Genomic DNA, 20,478 nt, shown 5'->3' with positions numbered 1-20,478 from the left:
CATCACATCCTTCTCTGTGACATCATATCCTCTTCTGTGACATCTTATCCCCCTCTGTGACATCGCATGTCTACTTTGACATCACATCCTCCTCCTCTGTGACATCACAGCTCTACTGTGACCTCACATCCTTTCTGTGACATCACATCTTCCTCTGTGACATCACATCCTCCTCTGTGACATCATATCCCTTCTGTGACATCACATATTCCTCTGTGACATCACATTCTCCTCTGTGACATCACAGCTCTCTGTGACATAACATCCTCCTCTGTGGCATCACATACTCCTCTGTGACATCGCATGTCTCCTATGACATCACATCCTCGTCTCAGACATCACATGTCTCCTATGAAGTCACATCCTCCTCTCTGACATCACATCCTCCTCTGTGACATCACATCCTCCTCTGTGACATCACATACTCCTCTGTGACATCACAGCTCCACTGTGACATCATATCCTTGTTTGTGACATCCCAATCTCCTCTGTGACATCACATCCTCCTCTGTGACATCGCATGTCTCCTATGACATCACATCTTCCTCTGTGACATCACACCCTCCTCTGTGACATCACATCCCCCACTGTGACCTCACATCCTCCTCTGTGACATAACAGCTCTCCTGTGACATCACAGCTCTACTGTGACATCACATCCTTTCTGTGACATCCCATCTTCCTCGGTAACATCACATCATGCCTGCAACATCACAGCTCTCTATGACATCACATCTTCTCCTGTGACATCATATCTTTTTCTATGACATCAAATGCTTCTCTTTGACATCACATGTCTCCTTTGACCTCACATCCTCCCTGTGACTTCACATCCACCTCTGGACATCACAACCTCCTCTGTGACATCATAACCCCCCCTCTGACATCGCATGTCTCCTATGACATCACATCCTCCTCTGTGACATTACAGCTCTCCTGTGACATCACATCCTTCTCTGTGACATCGCATGTCTACTATGACATCACATCCTTGTCTGTGACATCACATGTCCCCTATGACGTCACATCCTCCTCTGTGACATCACATCCTCCTCTGTGACATCACATCCCCTCTGTGACATCACAGGTCGCCTATGAGATCACATCCTCCTCTGTAACACCACAGGTCTCCTGTGACATCACATCCTCCTCTGTGACATCACAGCTGTCCTGTGACATCATAGGTTTAGTGTGACATCACATCCTTTCTGTGACATCACATCTTCCTCTGAGACATCACATCCTCCCAGCAACATCGCAGCTCACTATGACATCAAATCCTCGTCTGTGACATCATATCCCCTTCTGTGACATCGCATGTCTCCTATGACATCACATCCTCCTCTGTGACATCACAGCTCTCCTGTGATATCACATCCTTTCTGCAACATAACATCTTCCCCTGTGACATCACATCCTCCTCTCAGACATCACATGTCTCCTATGATGTCACATCCTCCTCTGTGACATCACATCCCCCTCTGTGACATCGCATGTCTCCTATGACATCACATCCTCCTCTGTGACATCACAGCCCCACTGTGACATCACATCCTCATCTGTGACATCCCAACCTCATCTGTGACATCACAGCTCTCCTATGTCATCACATCCTCCTTGTGACATCGCATGTCTCCTGTGACATCACATCCTCCTGTGTGACATCACAACTCTCCTATGACATCACATCCTCCCTGTGACATCACATCCTCTCCTGTGATATCACATCTCCCCTGTTACATCACTGTTCCCCTGTGACATCACATCCTCCACGTTTCTTTTTATAGATTTACACCCTAAATGGCTGGTTTTCAATGTTTTTTATTCCAAAATGCTTTCAAATCTTTGCATGTTTATGTGTTCTCTTATATAAAAATCATCCATAATGAATCCCCATACATGTGTCATTTGATATGGTCACTTTTCTGTGTTAAGTTCCCTGCAATACACCCTCCTCAAAATATGACAGCTGATCCATTTGGAAACTCACCAAAGGACAGGTGAGCTTCGTTTCTAGTTTCCCTCATTATCTCCTAAGATTTGATATTCAGGGACTGAAACATTATGGTCTCTCCTTCTGTCCTGATCTGTCTCCTCTAAGCCCTCCTTTTCCTGTTCCCGTGGCTTCCACTACCTTGTTAGCTTGTCATCCCCCCCAGCATTACACCCCCAAATAACACGTTTTTCCTCTCCCCCTGTGAGCCATCACTACTTTTCTCTCAACCCTCTTCCATCCAAGCCAGCAGCTCTTCCCTGCCAGTGCTGCTGCTTGGAGAGCCAGAAATCCTGGGCTGTCCTTTGCCTGTTGATAAACAAAGCAGTGGCTTCTTCCCCTGGGGACTGAAAGTGTCCCCTCCCCCAGAATGGGGCCTGGAATTCCAACCACATTCCTGACCTTGGGTTTCACAGTCACCCATCAGTTTGGGGGAGGGGAAAAGAAAAAAGGTGAAGAGATTACAGCAGCAAGTGAACTGGGGCTACCTGTACCTTCATTTTCTCAAGCTGTTCTGGAGAAATAAATAAAAGTAGTACTATGGGGGTGAAAAAGTTCAAGCCAGGTATCAGTTTACTGAATGTTATCAGGGAATACAGAATAAGAACATGCCTGCAAACACACATCTGCACTAACTTATCAAACTGTACAGTGCAAAATCTGACCCCAAGGGGTCTGTACGAAACAGTGGGAATGGAATCAGAGAGGGGAAGGAAAAAATCAGCAGTGCCTGTCCCAGTCAAGGGGCATTACTGAGCAGCACCTACATTTCCATGGCTCTCTGGGCAGGTCATTTTTCATGGGTGCCAAACAGCACATCTTGAAGCTTCTTCCCATTGCAATACTAGAGACATTTCAGGGCATCTGAACAGCCAGATTCTTAAAGCACAACGACCTCAAGGCAAGTGAAGAAGTGAGATTCAGTGGCACTTGGCAGAAGCTGCCTGGTGCATTGTGTCAAATGGGTATTTACCCAAAGGAGCAACAAGCTCAAGCCATCAGGGAAAGAGCCAGATGATGGAAGGGTGTTAGCTGCTGAGAATTTCTTTGGGAAGAAGTAGACTGTTAACTTGAGACAGAAATTTGCAATATACCATGGAACCTTATTCAAAGTCCAGCTGGAAAATACCTTATTGCTAAGAGTGTGAAATAAATCCTAAAGTGTCATCAACTATGTGATTTTCTCTTTATTCCCAATCACTAGTTAAAGAAACATAACTCAGATGTGATCTCACTCTGTGCTCCAGTGAGATTAACATTAGAACAATATTGTCGCTGTCTACTGGTCTCTTGTGCTCCTCACTGGCAGGCACTTGGTGCACCCCTGGATATCCTGCTAATGAGGTAAAAAACTAACCCTTCTAAAGTTCCAGATTTTCCTCACCTGTTTGTACACAGTTGGACAAACTGAACCAAGTTATTACTTGAAAACCTCTGCTGGATTTAGCATTAATTACTCCTCCTGTTTTGATCGTAGAGGAAAAAAGCTCACACAACACAATCTCTGTGGACCCAACAGAGAAAACATCCCCAGGGTCTTGTTAGAGCACAAACCTGCAAACAGGGATGACAGGTCAGAGAATCACAGAATCATCAACGTTGGAAGAGACCTTCCAGATCTTCTAGTCCTACTGTCAACTCAGCACCACCAGAATCACCCCTAAACCCCATCCCAAAGCTCTACAACCAGATGCCACCTGAATGCTTCCAGAGACTCCACCACCTCCCTGGGCTACTTGTTCCAATGCCTCAACACTCTCTCAGTGGAAAAAGGGTTTTTGAATATCTAATATGAACCTTGCCTGATGCAATTTAAGGCCGTTTCATCTCTTCCTGTCACTAAAGGCTTTGCAGAAGAGACCAACCCCCACCCCACTAAAAACCTCCTTTCAGGTCATTGCAGAGAGCAATGAGGTCCCCCCTGAGCCTCCCCTTCTCCAGACTCAACCAGCCCAGTTCCCTCAGCCGTCCCTCAGCAGACATGTTTTCCAGAGCCTTCCCCAGCTCCATTCCCTTCTCTGGACACGCTCCAGCCCCTCAGGGGCCTTTTGGCACTGAGGGGCCAGAACTGGACACAGCACTCCAGGTGGGGCCTCCCCAGTGCCCAGCACAGAGGGGCAATCAGTTCTCTGCTCCTGCTGGCCACACTCTTCTCCACAAAGGCCACGATGCCCTTGGCCTTCTTGCCCCCCTGGGCACACTCTGCCTCATATCCAGCCCCTGTCAAGCAGCACTCCCAAGTCCCTTCCTGCTGAGCATCTCTCCAGCCCCTCTGCCCCCAGCCTGGAGCGTTCCAGGGGCTTGTTGGGAGCCAAGGGCAGGCCCTGACACTTGGCCTTATTGATCCAGCCTGTCCAGATCCCTCTGCAGAGCCTTCCTGCCCTCCAGCACATCCACACTCACACCCAGCTCAGTCAGTCTCCCAAACAGAACAAAGTCTGACCACCAGCAGTCCAGGCTGTCAGTTCTGCTGCCCCCTCCTTCCTTCACTCAGAAAGGAAAACTCCATCATTTTGGGGTCTCTGTGCCCGTCAGCTCCGACCCCCACATCCCCCACCAGTCCCAGAATCATGGAATGGTTTGGGTGGGAAGGGACCTTAAAGAGCATCTCAGTCCAACCCCCTGCCATGGGCAGGGACACCTTCCACTAGACTCAGAGCTCAGAGCCCCATCCAACCTGGCCGTGAACACTTCCAGGGATGGGGCAGCCAGAACTACTCTGAGCAACCTGTGCCAGGATCTCACTACCCTCACAGTCAAGAATTTCTTCCTAATATCCCATCTAACCCTACCCTCTCTCAGTGTGAAGCCATTCCCCTTGTCCTGTCACTCCAGGCCCTTGTCCAAAGTCTCTCCCCCTCTTTCTTGTTGGCTCCCTTCAGGCACTGGAAGGCCACAATTTGGTCACTCCAAAGCCTTCTTTTCTCCAGCCTCAACAATCCCAATTCTCTCAGCCTTTCCTCACAGCACAGCTGCTCCAGCCCTCTGATCACTTTGATGGTCCCCTCTGCACTCGCTCCAACAGGTCCATGTCCTTCCTGTGACAGACCCCAGAGCTGGAGGCAGCTCTGCAGGGTGACTCACAGCCCTGTGTGTTCCAGCAAGGACACTGTGGAACCTCCTGGAGTAAAGGGGCCATTGTGATACTGTAGGGCCTTCTGGAGCCAAAGGAACCCTGGGACACTGTGGAATCTCATGGAAGCAAGGGAGCATTGTGACAATGTGAAAACTCATGGAATTAAGAGGCCATTGTGATTCTGCAAGGCCTCATGGAACCAAAGGAACCCTGGGAGACTGTGGAAACTCATGGAATCGAGGGGCCATTGTGACACTGTGAAACTTCATGGAACCAACAGGCCACTGTGACACTGCAGGGCTCAGGGAACCAAAGGATTCCTGGGACACTGTGGAATCTCATGGAACCAAGGGGCCACTGGGATATGTGGGGCCTCCTAGAACCAAAGGAGTCCTGAGACATTTTGCAAACTCATGGAATCAAGGGTCCTTTATCACACTACAGAGCCTTACGAAGCCAAATGGACCCTGTGACTCTGTGGAACCTCATGGAATCCAGTGGCCATTCCCACCCTGTAAAACCTCATGGATACTGTCAGGTTCCCATTATGAAAAGACACCTCTGCCCAAATTCAGCTGCAAAGGAGACCATGTGCCAAAGTCAGCAGTCCAACTTTGATTTAACAGTAAATAGGAGGGAGAGAGAGAGAAAGAAATAGAGAGAGAAGAAAGGGATGGTGGGAAGCCAGTGAGAGAGACACAGAGATGAAGTAAATGTATCACATCATGGAGATCCCTGAGGCTCCCACCGGTCCTTCTTCACCCTGCTCTGCTCGGTGGAGGGTCCCCAAGTTGTGCTTCTTGGGTATCACTTTTATACAGCCCAAGCCCCGGGTATTCAGGGGGGTAGATGCTGTTTCCACAGCTTGGGCTGGCACGTGGACAAGGACTTGCTTCCTTTCCCACAGTTTGCCACGGTGGGAGTTTTCCCGGTGTGCTTCCAGTCTGCAGGTGGGAATCTTTGTCTGGATGGGTTCCCCAGACCTGCCTTACCAGCCCTGGCTTCCTGTTGGGGCTGTCTGCTCTTTCCCACACTCTGCACAGTGCAATTCTGTCCTGGGGGCTACTTCCAAAGCTTCACCTCCCTTTAGGCCTTGGAATTAAAGGCCTTCCTGTTTGCCACCAGTGCTTATGTGCTGTGGTGCCTTATGGGATTTTCCTGCTTTGACAGTGTTTTGAGACAGTTCATTGTGCCCTTCAAGTCCTTCCATGTGCACACACACCCCACTCTCACCAGTGTCTGGCCCTCCAAAGAACACCAGACCTGATGATTTGTAGCTCCCACTCCAGTGGTTGGCACTTGGAGCTCCCTCCGTACCCAGAGCTCAGAGCTCCCTTGTCCCAGAAAGTTTAAAGAGATTGTGCCTCATTCTGCCAAGACAACCCTTGGAAAAAAGTGTCCCTCTGTGTTTCCTGGGATAAGAGCACTCTATTTTCACCTTCCAAAACCTTGGAGAGGTCCCAGAGATCTCCCAGGAAGGAATTTGGGGCCTCAAGCACATGACCTGTATATAGAGGCTGAGGACTCAGGGGTCAGTGGAGGACAGTAGAGGAGTAGCCTGAGAGGTCTGGAAGGGGGGTGTCAGAGCTGGTGGAGCTTTTCTTGCTGGCAGAAAACAGCCCAAGAAAGAACTAGTGCCACCAAGGGCAGCTGGGGTGGCCTGGACTGGTGACAAGAAGTCAGAAATTTCCCTCCAAGGCCAAGGTTGTGGTGCAATATGTCACAAAGGAGTCTGGAGGAGCCCAAGGCTTTGTGTGTGCAGGAAGAGCCAGGGAGGACGCAGAGATGTCAGTGCAGGAAGGTGCCAGCCAGGTGGGGCAGCCGGGGGGATGACGACAGCCTGCAGGGAAAGGGGCAGGGCATGGACACCGTAGGACAGCCTGGGCTGGAGAGGAGACAGGGAGGGGGAGAAGCTGAAAGGCCCGGACAGAGCCACCTTCTGCAGGCCTTTGGCCAGGGCTGCTGTCTGTGCCCCTGATGCCAGGAGGAGGGGAGTGCCCCTTGCAGCCCTGGGGCCTCAGGGCCTCCTTGTCCCTGCTCAGCAGCCTGGCAGGTGCCACCCCATGGGCCTGCCCTTGGCATTGCACATCCCACATCCCAGTGCCCCAGGAAGAGCCCTGAGGAATGAGGCAGGGACAGGATCTGCCTTCCCAGGGATTGGGAGTCAGAGCTTGGCCCTTTGGATTAATGAAATAAGTCAAGGTTTCTTCAGCATCAGAGCCACCTTTCCCTTGCTTGTCCATCCTTGGCATCACTGTCTGCAGATTTCTGCTCTAACTGGAACCTGGGGACACGTTCTCAGTTGTGTCCCTCAGTGAGACTCATTAGCACTACAAGAAACTTTAGTGTTTCAATCTCACTTTGACTTGTTGAAAAGTTGTTTGAACTTCCTCTCAGGGACTGAGTCTCATGTAAACAACATCAAACCCCCCGAGGACCATGAAATGCCTGGGGCTGTTGCTGTGCTGCTGAGCTGGGCCGGGCTCCTGGCACACAAGGAGCTCCTGGCAAGCAAGAAGAGCTTCAAAGAGACAGCTCTGCTGGTGAGCAGCTCCTCTGCACAGCCCAGAAGGGCTGAGGGCACTGCCTGCAGCACCCAGGGAAGAAAAGCAAGGCAGAGAGCGGTCACACAGAGACTGGGCTGGGAGGGAAGTCGAGAGGAAGATCCACTGGAAGAGGAATCTTTCCAGGCTTCTTCAGGGTAAGTCAGCATGAAGGGCAATGTGTCTGCTGTTGGTGCAAAGATCTCCTAACACTGGCACATCCCACTCGCTGCAGCACCATCCCGGGCACATCCCAGCAGGGTTCCCTTCTCCCAGGGATGGCTGAGGGGTTGTGAAGCTGGGCTGTGCCACCCAGGCTGCCCCAAGCTGTCCTGCAGAGCAGGGTCCTGCAGCCCAGGGCTGTGCTGGGGCAGGAGCTCTGCCACTGCCAGGGGCAGCTCTCAGCCGGGTTGGGGAGCTCCCTCAGGGCTGGGCAGAGGCTGGGGGTGGAAAGAGCAAAGCCTGGCAGGGCAGGGCAGGTTTCTTCTGCTATCCAGTGAGAGTTTCATGGGTCAGGGTTGCTCACAGAACCAGAGCACCCCAGGATATTTTCCAGTGGATACTTCAAGGGGAAGGTCCAAGGAGGGATTTCTCTCAGGCTCTCAAGCCACATGCCTGGTGGTTTGAGTTCCACAGGGAACTGTGAGGAGCTGCCCAGGGCTGAGAACAACTTCCTGGCACTGTCGGTGTCTGGGAGGTGGCACAACTGGCTCAGGGTGATGCTGCCCTGAGTGCCCAGTGGGCTCTGCCCTGGCCTCTCCCAGCTGGACCCTCCCTGTGCATTTCCTTGGTTCTCAGCTTGCCCGTGGTCCTGAGGTTGTTCCCTCCTTCTCTCAGTCAGGTTCACTGGGCAGGGGAGTTCAAGCTACACAGTCCAACACTGGTCCTGGGATTCCCCTATGGCAGGTGTGTCCCTGAGAATGAGACATTCCAGTTGTCCTCTGCCCCGTGGGCTGTGGGCAGTGAAGTCTGTGAGCCTGGGTAAGGAGCTCTTTTTCCCTCAATCAGACCCTGTCATTAGGACACTTGGCTCTTTTCTGAGGTGTCCTTCCAAGCTGGGAGCTGCCCTGGAGAATGCAAATCATCCTCCCAGCACAGCTGTGTTCTCTGAAAGCCCCAGTGGAGAGGGGCAGAGATGCTGTGCCCATGCCAGGAGATGCTGTTGGGTTGGGGAGATGAGCCACGGGTGTCCTTGGCTCCAAGTGTGGTGCTGAGCCCTTGAGACAGGCTGAGACCTTGAGTAGTGTGGGATGGATCCCTCTGCTCTCAACAGTGTCTGGTGGCTTTTCAGACCAAACTAGGAGTGTGATCAATCTCCATCTCAGGAAGGAGCAAAGCCAGGGCAGTTTGGAACAAGAGAGAGGGACAGACCAGCTCCCCTCACTCTGCACAAAGCCCCAGACAATCCTCCTGCCTGGCAGGACCTGCTCTGTTCTCCCTGAGTGCATCAGAAGTGCTGAGGTGTTCTGACATCCAGGAACAATCCTCAGGAAAGATGAGGGGAGTCTAAAAAAAAAAAGCAAACAAGTAAACACACCAAACCTGTGACACTGCCTTCTGCTGTCCTGGTTTTTCTCAGAAATTGGGAGTGCAGATGCTGACAAGCCCTTTTGCACTGGGAGCAGTTTCATCTGATACATCTGAACACCAGGACGGGCCCCTATCCCCACCATGCCCATGACCCCACCATTGCAGAGCAGATCTCAGCCCTCACAGCCAGTGGGCAGAGGGTCTGCTCCTCATGGAAGATGTGGTGAGCCCCAAGCAGGGCTCCAGCCATGGAGCTGAGGGAGAGATTTCTAGAAAAGGAAAACCAATGGAGCAGTGAGAGGGGTGTTGGAAAGTGGCTTTGGCTTTTCTCAAAATGTTCTGCCCTAACTTGTCACTGTTATTTCCTACTTGAATAGAGCCCCACATCCAGAGGCAGAAAATGCCCAACAGCAGCTCCATGGCCCAGTTCCTCCTCCTGGCATTGGCAGACAGGCGGGAGCTGCAGCTCCTGCACTTCTGGCTCTTCCTGGCCATCTCCCTGGCTGCCCTCCTGGCCAACGGCCTCATCCTCAGCGCCGTAGCCTGCGACCACCACCTGCACACCCCCATGGGCTTCTTCCTGCTCAACCTCTCCCTCACAGACCTGGGCTGCATCTGCACCACTGTCCCCAAAGCCATGCACAATTCCCTCCAGAACACCACAACCATCTCCTACATGGGATGTGCTGCACAGCTCTTTTTCTTTTTCTTCTTCATCACAGCAGAGTTTTCCCTCCTCACCATCATGTGCTACGACCGCTACGTTGCCATCTGCAAACCCCTGCACTACGGGACCCTCCTGGGCAGCAGAGCTTGTGCCCACATGGCAGCAGCTGCCTGGGCCACTGGCTTTCTCAATGCTCTGCTGCACACAGCCAATACATTTTCCCTGCCCCTGTGCCAGGGCAATGCCCTGGGCCAGTTCTTCTGTGAACTCCCACACATCCTCAAGCTCTCCTGCTCACACTTCAGCATCAGGGAAATTTGGCTTATTGTGGTTAGTTGCTGTTTAGCATTTGGTTGTTTTGTTTTCATTGTTTTCTCCTATGGGCAGATTTTTAGGGTTGTGTTGAGAATCCCCTCTGAGCAGGGACGGCACAAAGCCTTTTCCACGTGCCTCCCTCACCTGGCCGTGGTCTCCCTGTTCCTCAGCACTGCCATATTTGCCTACCTGAAGCCCCCCTCCATCTCCTCCCCATCCCTGGATCTGGCCCTGTCAGTTCTGTACTTGGTGGTTCCTCCAACACTGAACCCCCTCATCTATAGCCTGAGGAACCAGGAAATCAAGGACGCCCTCAGGAAACTCATAACTGGGTGTTTTTCAGAAGCAATAAACTCTCCTTCTTCTGCATGTTATGAACATCATTAAAGGCCAATCCTGGTATGGACTTCATTACAGGCCCACCATATTTTCTCTATTTTTTGCTCCTGGGAGGGGTGTTGTTTTTGTAAGAATTTTTTAACACTTAAAATATCCTTTTTTATATATATAAAGATATATATATATATATAAATATGCATATATATTTTTATCTATAAAATCACCATTTTCAATTCAGTGTTTGCCTTTCTAGCCTGGCCCAGAGGCTGTACAAATTGTACCCACTGTGTGCTTAAACCAGATAAAGAACTCTGCCTTGACTTGTTTGCCTGACATCTTTCCTCTCTGACTTCTCTGCAGCTGCAGGGTCGGGGCCTCTGTGCAGAGCTGGGCCAGAAAAGAGTCCCAGCAGAGCAGCACTGCCAGGGAGCAGCAGCCCTTCTCCTCCATGGCCTCCTCTCCCTTCCCTTCCACACTGTCCTGCAGAGCCCTGTGCTGTTGGAGGCCTCAGTGCTCTGGCAGTCGGTGCCAGTCCTGCTGCAGGACTGTCCAGGGACTGCAGGCAGGGACAGCCACGGGCACTGCTGGCACAGAGCTGACCTCTGCAGCAGCACTGCCATCCTGCAGGGGCATCTCCTCAGGCCAGGGCCTCAAAGCTTCCATCTGCTTTCCACTTTGCTCTCCAGGATGTGCCCAACACAACGCCCTGCAGAGGAAAACAGCAGTGACCAGCACAAGGGGGGGAGTGCTCAGGGTGGGGGCACCCAGCAGTGCCCTGGCACAGCCAGCGCCGCTCCCAGCACTGGCCTCTCACCCCAGGCCATTGGGCTTGTTCTTCCCTCCAAGGAGGGACAACAAATGACCAGCTCAGGAGTCCCTGTTTGCACTGCATGGACAAGACATGCCCCTGTGTCACGGCTTGGGGCTGGGGGGTGGAAGGCTTAGACAAAGTTGATGGCAGAAGCCGTCTCGTTGAGCTACGAGGTGCAGAAAGGACCCCCTTGCTTTCCAAATTCTTTCTCAGAGAGGAGCCTGGGGGTGGCTGGATCTAGTCTCAGGCTCAGAGTTTGGTTTAAACTGAAGGAATTATAGAGGTGTGATTCAATCACTTTGTCCTGCAGGGTTTAGTGATAGCAAATCAGAAATCTTTCTATAAAATGAATTATTTATTATGACAAATGAACAGACAATTGATCAGACAAATGAACAGACAAAAGAACTTAAAGAGAATTATTTACGGCACAGTATAAAAGCAAAATCCTCCTGGTAGTACAGTGTAAGATAGGACAGTGCAGTCTATCAAAGTCATTCTATTAAAGGAATTGGATCAGAGCCAGCAAAAAGAAACAATCCTGAAGCAGAGATTGAGGTAACTCACCCCACAACGACAGGGGGCAGTTCTCTCTCTTTCACTTAACTCCTGGGCAGTGAGCATGAAGAGCTGTCCCTGCTTCATGGCAGAAGCTCCACACACTTCAAGGAAGTGTGGGGAAGAATCTGCCACAGGAAAGTTGGACGGGGCATTTATAGTTATCAAGGGTTTGACTGCTGGAACTATTTGCGGGCCAGGGAGCAGCTTATCTGTCAAATCCTGCTTCAAAAAGCAGGATATGAGTTTGAAGTTCCATGAAGCATTTTGGGTTTAGCATAATTCAACATTAAAAACAGCACCTTGACACCAGCAGTAACTCACCACAGAGAGCTTGAATTGTTTGCATTCTCTGACCATTGTTTAGGTATTCTTAGAGCAGAGCATCCTGCCACAAATGGCCCCTTGATTCTGTGAGAAATAGAAACCCAATCGGGCAATTTCCAATCAGAATTTTATTATATGATAAAAGCAAATTCAGGGCTGGGTGATCAGGGAAGGGGTCCAACAACTCCCAACGCCTGTCACACCCAAAGAAGACAGTTGTTCTACATTTATTTACAGCTACTTCATGAATATTCATTATACATAAGCATAAACATTACACATTGTTAAGTCAGACATTCAACAGATGTTTTTCTTAACAAGAATGTTATCTATAAGCATCCATAATATATTGTCAAATCAGACATTCAGCAGATGTTTGCTTGCTATCTATACAAAGTTATAAATTTTAAGAAAGGTGCTATTATCTATCTAACTAAACAAAATTGTCTCACTATAAATCCTACACAAGGTAAAAGGGAGGTAACTTGTTTTATCTCTTTATAGGGGCCCAATTAAGTTTTACGACTTGTTTTTCTTTTCTCTCCAGGTCATATTGACCTTACACTGTTTCCTCTTAATAAGCTCGAATTATTTTCTCAGTTTATCACAATTCCATGAGGTTGCAAAAACTCTCAGGGTTCCTTTAGTTCCATGGGGCCCTGCAGTGTCACAGTGGCACAAGGATTCCTTGAGGTTCCAGAGTGTCTCTTGGATCCTTTGGTTCCATGAGGCCCTGCAGTGTCACAATGGCTCCTTGATTCCACCATGTTCCAAAATATCCCAGGGTTCCCTTGGCTCCAAGAGGCTCCCCAGTGTCCCACCTGGATTCCAGGAGGCCCTGCAGTGTCCCAATGGCCACTCGGTTCCAGGAGCTCCTGTTGTGGTTGAGCTCAATTTCCCCATCCCCTGCTGTGCTCAGATGCCGTGAGAACTGCAGAGAAGCGAGCTGAGAACACGGCGGGCCCTGGTCCTCTTTGGTGCCCGGGGCTGCCCCGAGAGGGAGTCCCCGGCCCTGCCCCCGGAGCCGCCGCGCCGTCCCCTGAGCGCCGCTGAGGCGGCAGCGCTGGAGCGGGGCCGTGTCTGCCCGGAGCCGCCGCTGCCACGAGGCTGCCGCCGCTGCCGCTTTTGGCCTGCGCTGCCCCGCAGCCGCCCGGGACCGGCTTCCCAACACTGCCGGCGCCTGCGAGCGGAGCCGGCGCTCCTGCAGCGCCTCGGAGTCGCTGCTCCGCCGCCACAGCGGCTGCCGCCGGCGTCTGTGCCCGGAGCCGCCGCTCCCACGGGGCTGCCGCACTCACCGCCGGGGTTGCCGCTCGCGCAGCCGCCGCTCTGCCCCGGCTGCACCGGGACCCGGCACCGCCTCGGGCCTGCGCTGCCGCCTCAGCGGCCACAGGGACACAGGGATGGGGGACCTTTGCTCTGCCACTGATGGGGCCGGGCTTTGTTCTGCTTGGCTCTGGGCTTTAGGAAAGCTGCTGTTCATTTTCATGCTCCACTGGAACACCTCGTGAATTCCAAAGGTTTCCTAATCCAGGGGGAGGGGTTTCTATGGCATCGGAGGTGCCGCCCCTCGGGACACATTGTCAATAAACCATCCAGCTGACTGGGATGGGTTGGCCTGTGATCAGTCAGTGCTTTGGGTAATGCTCTAATCCGGTTGAATGTTGCCCTTTAAACTTTTACCAAGCTCCCTTATTTTCTGAAGTTTCCTTGTAAAAATGAGTTATTTCACCACCTGAGAGGTGTGCAGTGTCCTCTCCGTTGTGGTCTCTTTCAAAGGACTAAAAGAACTGAAGGCCTTTTTCAAATATCTGGAGGGCAGAAATTTTTGGTGCCTTTTATATTTTTCAAAGTAAAAACCCTTGCATGAGCTTGTAGCTCAAACCTGGGTCTTATAGTCCAGACTGGACCAGGGCTGTGGGGAAGTGTCCCTGGACTGGACCAGGTCCTCCTGGATGATACAGGTGGGAACAACCCGAGTGTAACAGTTTGGGAACACAGGATAATCAGTCATCCCATGAAAGCCTTGGAACATTCCCTGCCTGAATTGTAACACAAATGGAGCAGTTTGGATACAATTCCCAAATAGTTTGGAAACTCCAGTCATTCCTGACCCCAGGATGGAAATTCAGCAGAGAACTAAAGCCAGTCCCCTTGTGAGCCCACACCCAGCAGGGCTGAGGGAGGCCCTGGCAGCTCCCCAGCACCTCCCTCTCAGTGGGACACCTCTGGCAGCCTCTCCCAGCTCGGGAACCCTCCAGTTTGCAACACTCCAAAGAGCGGCGCTGATGGCCAGGACAATTCTGATCCCCCTCCACAAACACTCCTCCAGCTGGGACCCTTGTCTGGTGGGAAACACAAAGGGATTGGTGGGAGTGTTTCCCTGACAACAGGAGAATTTGGGAGAGGGACCTTTCCACCCCCAGCACCTGATGTGTGCACACATCTCTGCCTGGGTGTGGCTGTGAATTGACTGTGGTGGGAATGTTGTTCTTGTGAATCTCTAATTCAGTCACTGTAAAATTGTAGCAAATGCTGTTGAATCACTTGATAACAGTTTAACAGGTCAATAATTAAAGGCTAATAATTACTTTTGCCCCCTTATCTTTGGGTTCAAATCCTTTGCACCCTGACCCTCTTGCATCTAAAGGCTCTGTGTAAATCATTCCTTTTCATCAAAAAATATTTTTTCCTTGTTGTCCACTTTAAAATCTTCCTCCTTAGCTAAACTACAAAACAACTCTAATTAGTTGTTGATGTCTTGAAGACATGAAGACAATTAAAGGAAGACAAAGAAATTGTTTTTCAGTGTTTTAATGAGCCCCACGGTGTGTTTAGAGATGAGTCCATCATCCTCATGTACTGAGAGAAGATTGAAGCAGCTGCTGAAGAAGTCAGAAGCCAAACTGCAAGTGCCTTGAAGCATTGCTGGGCCCCACTGAGGGCAGGCACTGCCAAAGCCTCCCCAGGGACTCCTTGGAGCAGCTCCTTGGAGGCCAGGAGTGCAGGCAGACCAAGGCTCTGGGCAGGCCCCTGCAATGCTGAGCAAAGCCTGCCTTGGTTTTGTGGAGCACAAAGGCCAAGGCCTGAGCCCCAGGCCCTGGCCCAGCAGATCCTGTCCCTCCTGGCTGGCTCAGGGCTGTTTGGGGGCACTGGGATGGGAGGGGGAGGAACAACAAAGGCCCAAAACTGGGCAACCCCTGCCAGACTGCTGAGGGAGGGGCGAGGCAGAACCCAAGGGCAGAACCTGCCAGGAAAGTTGCTTGTGGTGGCCTGAGTGGCAGAGGCAGCTGCCAGAGGCAAGGGGACAAAGGCCTGGGTGCCTTTGGGCCTTGCAGCCCTGCCAGAGCCCTTGGCCATCTCTCCTGCAGGCTGTCCTGCCCTGGCCCTGCTGCTGCTCTGGCCTTGCAGGCTGCACACACCCCTCCTGCTTTCCCACCCCCTCCCAGCAGCATTTCTAGACCCTCCCTGATGGCTCTGCACCAGCTCTGGCTGTTCCCTGGAACACAAAGCCATGGGCTGATCCTGACTCCCTCTGGGTGACATCCTGCAGCACAAGGGTCCCCATTGAGTGACATTTCTTCTTCTTCTCCTTCAATCTGAACTTTTAATGCTAGCCTTTGTGGAGATTTCATTCTATTTCCAATACAGAGAAAAGCTCCATCCTGACAGATCTCCTCTAGACCCTCTCCAGTTCTTCCTCATTCCTTGGAATAGGGAACCTCACACACAGACAGACAGACCAGTCCAGATGTGGTGACCCCAGGACTGAGTCCAGGGGGTGACAACTCCCTTATATGGGTGCCCACACTGCTCCTAAGGCAGCCCCATGTGCAGTTGGCCTTAAATCAAGGGGCCATTCTGATTCTTTGAAACATCATGGAATCAAGTGGCCCTGTGACACTGCAGGGCCTCCTGGAACCAAAGGAATGCAGGGACACTGTGGAATCTCATGGAACCAAGGGGCCATTGTGACATGTGGGGTCTCTTTGGAACAAAAGGAACCCTGAGACATCTCAGAACATCATAGAACCAAGGGGCCACTGTGCCTCCCCAGAACTCCATGGGATCAAGCAGAGCCGCTGCCTCCCCCCCGCCGCCGCACGGACCGGAGTCGCCGGCTCTGCCCCGCTTGGACACCTCTGGAGTCAGCGTGTTCTTGGGCAGCACAACTGATCTCGGACCAGAGAGTTTCCCAGATTTTGCTTTGTCCTCTCTTTCCACTGGTTTAATTTTTGTTCTTTGTTCATTGAGGGGGGAAAAGGGGGAAGGGAGAGAGGAGGCAATTTCTCTCTCTGCTGATGCTTTGAACTGTTCTGTTGATATTGTTGGATTGGCTGCTATATTTCTTGTCAGTAAACCCTTATTTTTTCACTTATACCTCCTTGTAGTTTGTCTCCTTCTACTGGTGGGGAATAAAAGGAGAGTGAGTTCATTTTATTGGAGTTCCCACCCCAAAATGTGTCTTTAAACCAGGACAGGTTGCTCAAGGGCTCCCTGAAATTTGGCATCATTCACAAAGGACTTGAAAATACGTTTTGTCCCATTGTACAGAGAGATAATAAAGATGTTCTATAGTCGTGTTCAAGGGCTGATCACTGAGGGATTTCACAGATTTGCTGCCAAGAGGACTTTGTACCATGGATTTTATTTGACACTCTTCATTCAGCCAAGTTCCCACTCACCACATCTTCCACTTCTTCAGTCCAGCTCTCACCAGTCTGGTTCTAAGGGGCCATGATAGTCTGGACACAGAACATGTCAAGGGCCATTGATAGTCTGGACACAGAACATCTTCTTCTATTCCCTCCCACAGGGGTTCTGCAATCCCTGCCTTGTCCTTCCCATGCCTGGCAATGGCTGCAGCAGGACTTGCCCTATCCCCTTCCCTGCTGAGCCTGAGCAGTCTGGAACTCTGCCAACCCTCCTTGCTGCCCTGTTTGCAGACTGGTTCCATGTCTGCCTTTGCCAAGGCCCCAGGAAGCTCTGGGATGGCTCTGGCCTTTCCAAGGGTTTGGGAGAGGTCTCCCAGTGACACTGCCCAGCCTTCTCAATCTCCCTGACACCAAAACCTTTTCCATAGCCCACACTTCCAGAGGAGTGCCCAGGACACAACACAGGTTGTCCTGGTGGTTGTGGAGAATGAGAAGGGATTTCTTCCTCGAGGCCAACCCCTCCAATTGGATTTGAGTGCAGCTGAAAGGTTCCCTCAGCATTTTCCCCGGTGCCTCCCTGCCCTGAAGGTTTGTGGCCATCAGGCTGGAGCTGAGGGGGTTGGGCAGGTGCCTGAGGAGGGGGTAGAACAAGGGCTGTGTCCAGCTGTGCCAGGAGGGCTGTGCTGGGCAAGGATGAGGAGGCTGCAGAAAACAGTGGCACTGGGGAGGGGAGAGGAGCAGGGGGAGAGACCTTGTGCCTGCCCACGCTGGGCAGGAGCTGCCCCAGGATGGCAGCTCTGAAGCACTCCCAGGATGTCCCTGGGAACAGGAGGGGAAGACTGGATCTGAAAATGGAACCTGGAAAGCAGAGAGCAGGAGTGTCATGGTGACACTGCAGGAGAGTTGCAGCCCTGGAGCAAGGTGACAGAAGAAGTGCCCCAGTCCATGCAGTGGCCTCAGAAGATCCCACAGCATCCTGGAGATGCTGGAAGGGAGCCCAGCTCTGCTTCACAAGTTGCCAGGGCCTGTCCCTGCCTGTGCTCCAAGGGCTTCCACCCCCCAGGACTGTGCTCAGAGAGCACTCAGACCTTACAGCGAGAAAGGGGCTCAGGAGGACAGTGTGGGAGTGGCAAGAGAGCAGCTCTGCAAAGACCAAGCACTGCTGCTCCTTGGCAGTGCTGCTGGGCTGGGATTATTGTCCCCTTCCCATTTGCAAATACACCCTGTCCTGCAGTGTGCTGTCCTTTAGGAACATCTGAGAAGAAGGGTCTTGGACAAAGAAGGCACTGCAGGGTCCTTTATTTTCTTTAAATCCTCCGAGAGCACAATTCACCATTTATACATCTCTGGCTCCAATTCAGTGGGTAGACACTAAATTAGAAGGCAGATGCATAATAATATTTCATTGCCCAGAAAATTATTGCAAGAAGAACCCGATGACCTCCGAGAAAAACCTGAGCAGGAAGGCTGGGCCATTAGTGAATTCCATTCTGAATGCTATGCACCAGAAAACAGGAACTCTCTTGCTGCTGAAAAGCATCCAGTCATCATTTTCCTTATGGCATCCTTGAGTTCTTGGTTCCTGAGGCTGTAGATGAATGGGTTCAGTGCTGGAGGCACCACCGAGTACAGAACTGACACTACCACGTCCAGGGATGGGGAATAGATGGAGAGAGGTTTCAGATGGGCAAACGTGACAGTGCTGAGGAACAGGGAGACCACAGTGAGGTGAGGGAGGCACGTGGAAAAGGCTTTTTGCTGTCCCTGCTCAGAGGGGGTTCTCAACACAACCCTGAAGATCTGCACATAGGAGAAAACAATGAAAACAAAACAAACAAATGCTAAACAGACACTAAACATAAGAATCATAATTTCCCTGAGGTAGCCTGAGTGTGAGCAGGAGAGCTTGAGGATGTGTGGGAGTTCACAGAAGAACTGGCCCAGGGCATTGCCCTGGCACAGGGGCAGGGAAAATGTATTGGCTGTGTGCAGCAGAGCATTGAGAAAGCCAGTGGCCCAGGCAGCTGCTGCCATGTGGGCACAAGCTCTGCTGCCCAGGAGGGTCCCGTAGTGCAGGGGTTTGCAGATGGCAACGTAGCGGTCGTAGCACATGATGGTGAGGAGGAAATACTCTGATGAGATGAAGAAGACAAAGAAAAAGAGCTGTGCAGCACATCCCATGTAGGAGATGGTTGTGGTGCCCCAGAGGGAATTGTGCATGGCTTTGGGGACAGTGGTGCAGATGCAGCCCAGGTCTGTGAGGGAGAGGTTGAGCAGGAAGAAGCCCATGGGGGTGTGCAGGTGGTGGTCACAGGCTACGGCGCTGAGGATGAGGCCGTTGGCCAGGAGGGCAGCCAGGGAGATGGCCAGGAAGAGCCAGAAGTGCAGGAGCTGCAGCTCCCGCCTGTCTGCCAATGCCAGGAGGAGGAACTGGGCCATGGAGCTGCTGTTGGACATTTACTGCTACTGGACATGGGGACCTGTTAAAGGAGGAAAGGACAGTGACTGTGCAGGGCAGACTTCTCTGGGAAAAGCCAAAGCCCTTTCTCAGAGGCCCATCCCTGTTCCTCAACACCTCCCCCTTGACCATGTCCAGGTGACCTTCCTTCCCCGTGGTTGCTGGAGCCCTGATTGCTGCTGGCCAAGTGTTCTCTGAGGAGCAGGACCTCGGCCTGCAGGACACTGGGCAGTCAGCCCTGCTCCCCCCAGTCAGGGCACGGGAACAGGGAGGGCAGGGACAGTCCTGGGGGGTGAACTTTGACAAAGGATCTGCTCCTAAGGCAGAGCAGCTTGTCAGCAACAGCACTGCCAGGGTGCAGGAAGGGGATGGCAGAAGGCAGAGGGAGAGATTCTGCTGCCCTCAGGGAGAACAGAGAGGCCTGTGAGGCAGGAGGATTGTCTGAGGCCTCGTGCAGAGTGAGGGGAGCTGCTCTGTCCCTCTGTCCTGTGCCAGCTGCCCTGCACTGGCACCTTTCTGAGACACAGTCCAAAGTTACACTCCTGTGTTCCCCTGCAGAGCAGAGTGACCCATGGCAGAGAAATGGGCTCCCCCCTTTCCCAAAGTCAGGCAGAGTCGGCTCATTCCCAGCCTGCCAGAGCCCAGAGCCCCCCGGGACACAGAGAGCTGGGACACCTCCTTGCTGTGCTCAGCCCTGCACAGGAGGAGCCCCAGGGGCTGGGCCTGACTCTGCAGCTCAACCTGCCATTCCCAGAGAGCCTGTCAGCAACAGCAGGAGCACCTGAGCAAGGCAAGGAGAGAGACATCCGGGCCCTGAGGAAAGGCTTTCCCTTCCCAGCCCTGCACAGCCCCTCCCAGACAGCCCCAGGGCAGGACAGTCCCCTCAGGCCCTGCTCAGCAGCAAATGGGCACAGGGCAGCAGAGATGCTCCTGCTCTAACCTGCACAGCTGAGATTCCATTCCCACCAAGCTGAACCAGGCAAATGTGCAAGCACAGATTCAGGAAAGCAGAGACTCAAGCACAAAAGCCCTGCCCCTGATGTGCTCAGGAAATGTCCCCTCTGAAATTACCTGGTCACAGACTGGAGCTGTGAGAAGCCCTGATGTATCATGTAAAACACTCTCCAAAGCAGCAGGACCCTGCTCCACCATGACTTCCCCCTTCCACACACAGCTTCTCCCCACAGCACCATCCGTAGCTCCCTGGGC

General features: G+C 52.2%; 1 protein-coding gene and 1 long non-coding RNA gene across 2 annotated transcripts in view; both read left to right on the top strand.

Annotated features, from left to right (window-relative positions):
* The window catches only part of LOC135405712 (uncharacterized), a 958,894-nt gene that overhangs the window by 671,821 nt on the left and 266,595 nt on the right, over positions 1 to 20,478 (top strand). The window lies entirely within an intron of this gene.
* LOC135406356 (olfactory receptor 14J1-like) lies at positions 9,543 to 10,511 on the top strand. The gene has a single exon (XM_064640761.1). It carries the CDS (start codon positions 9,543 to 9,545, stop codon positions 10,509 to 10,511), a length of 969 nt encoding a protein of 322 aa, XP_064496831.1.

Source organism: Pseudopipra pipra, chromosome W (genome assembly GCF_036250125.1).
Source record: "Pseudopipra pipra isolate bDixPip1 chromosome W, bDixPip1.hap1, whole genome shotgun sequence".
In the NCBI taxonomy this organism is placed as follows: domain Eukaryota; kingdom Metazoa; phylum Chordata; class Aves; order Passeriformes; family Pipridae; genus Pseudopipra; species Pseudopipra pipra.
The sequence above is the reverse complement of the archived record's forward strand: the minus strand, read 5'-3'. Positions and strand labels throughout refer to the sequence as shown.

Coding starts and splice junctions, on each gene's coding strand:
- LOC135406356 (XM_064640761.1), top strand. CDS start 9,543: ATGCCCAACAGCAGCTCCATGGCCCAGTTCCTCCTCCTGGCATTGGCA.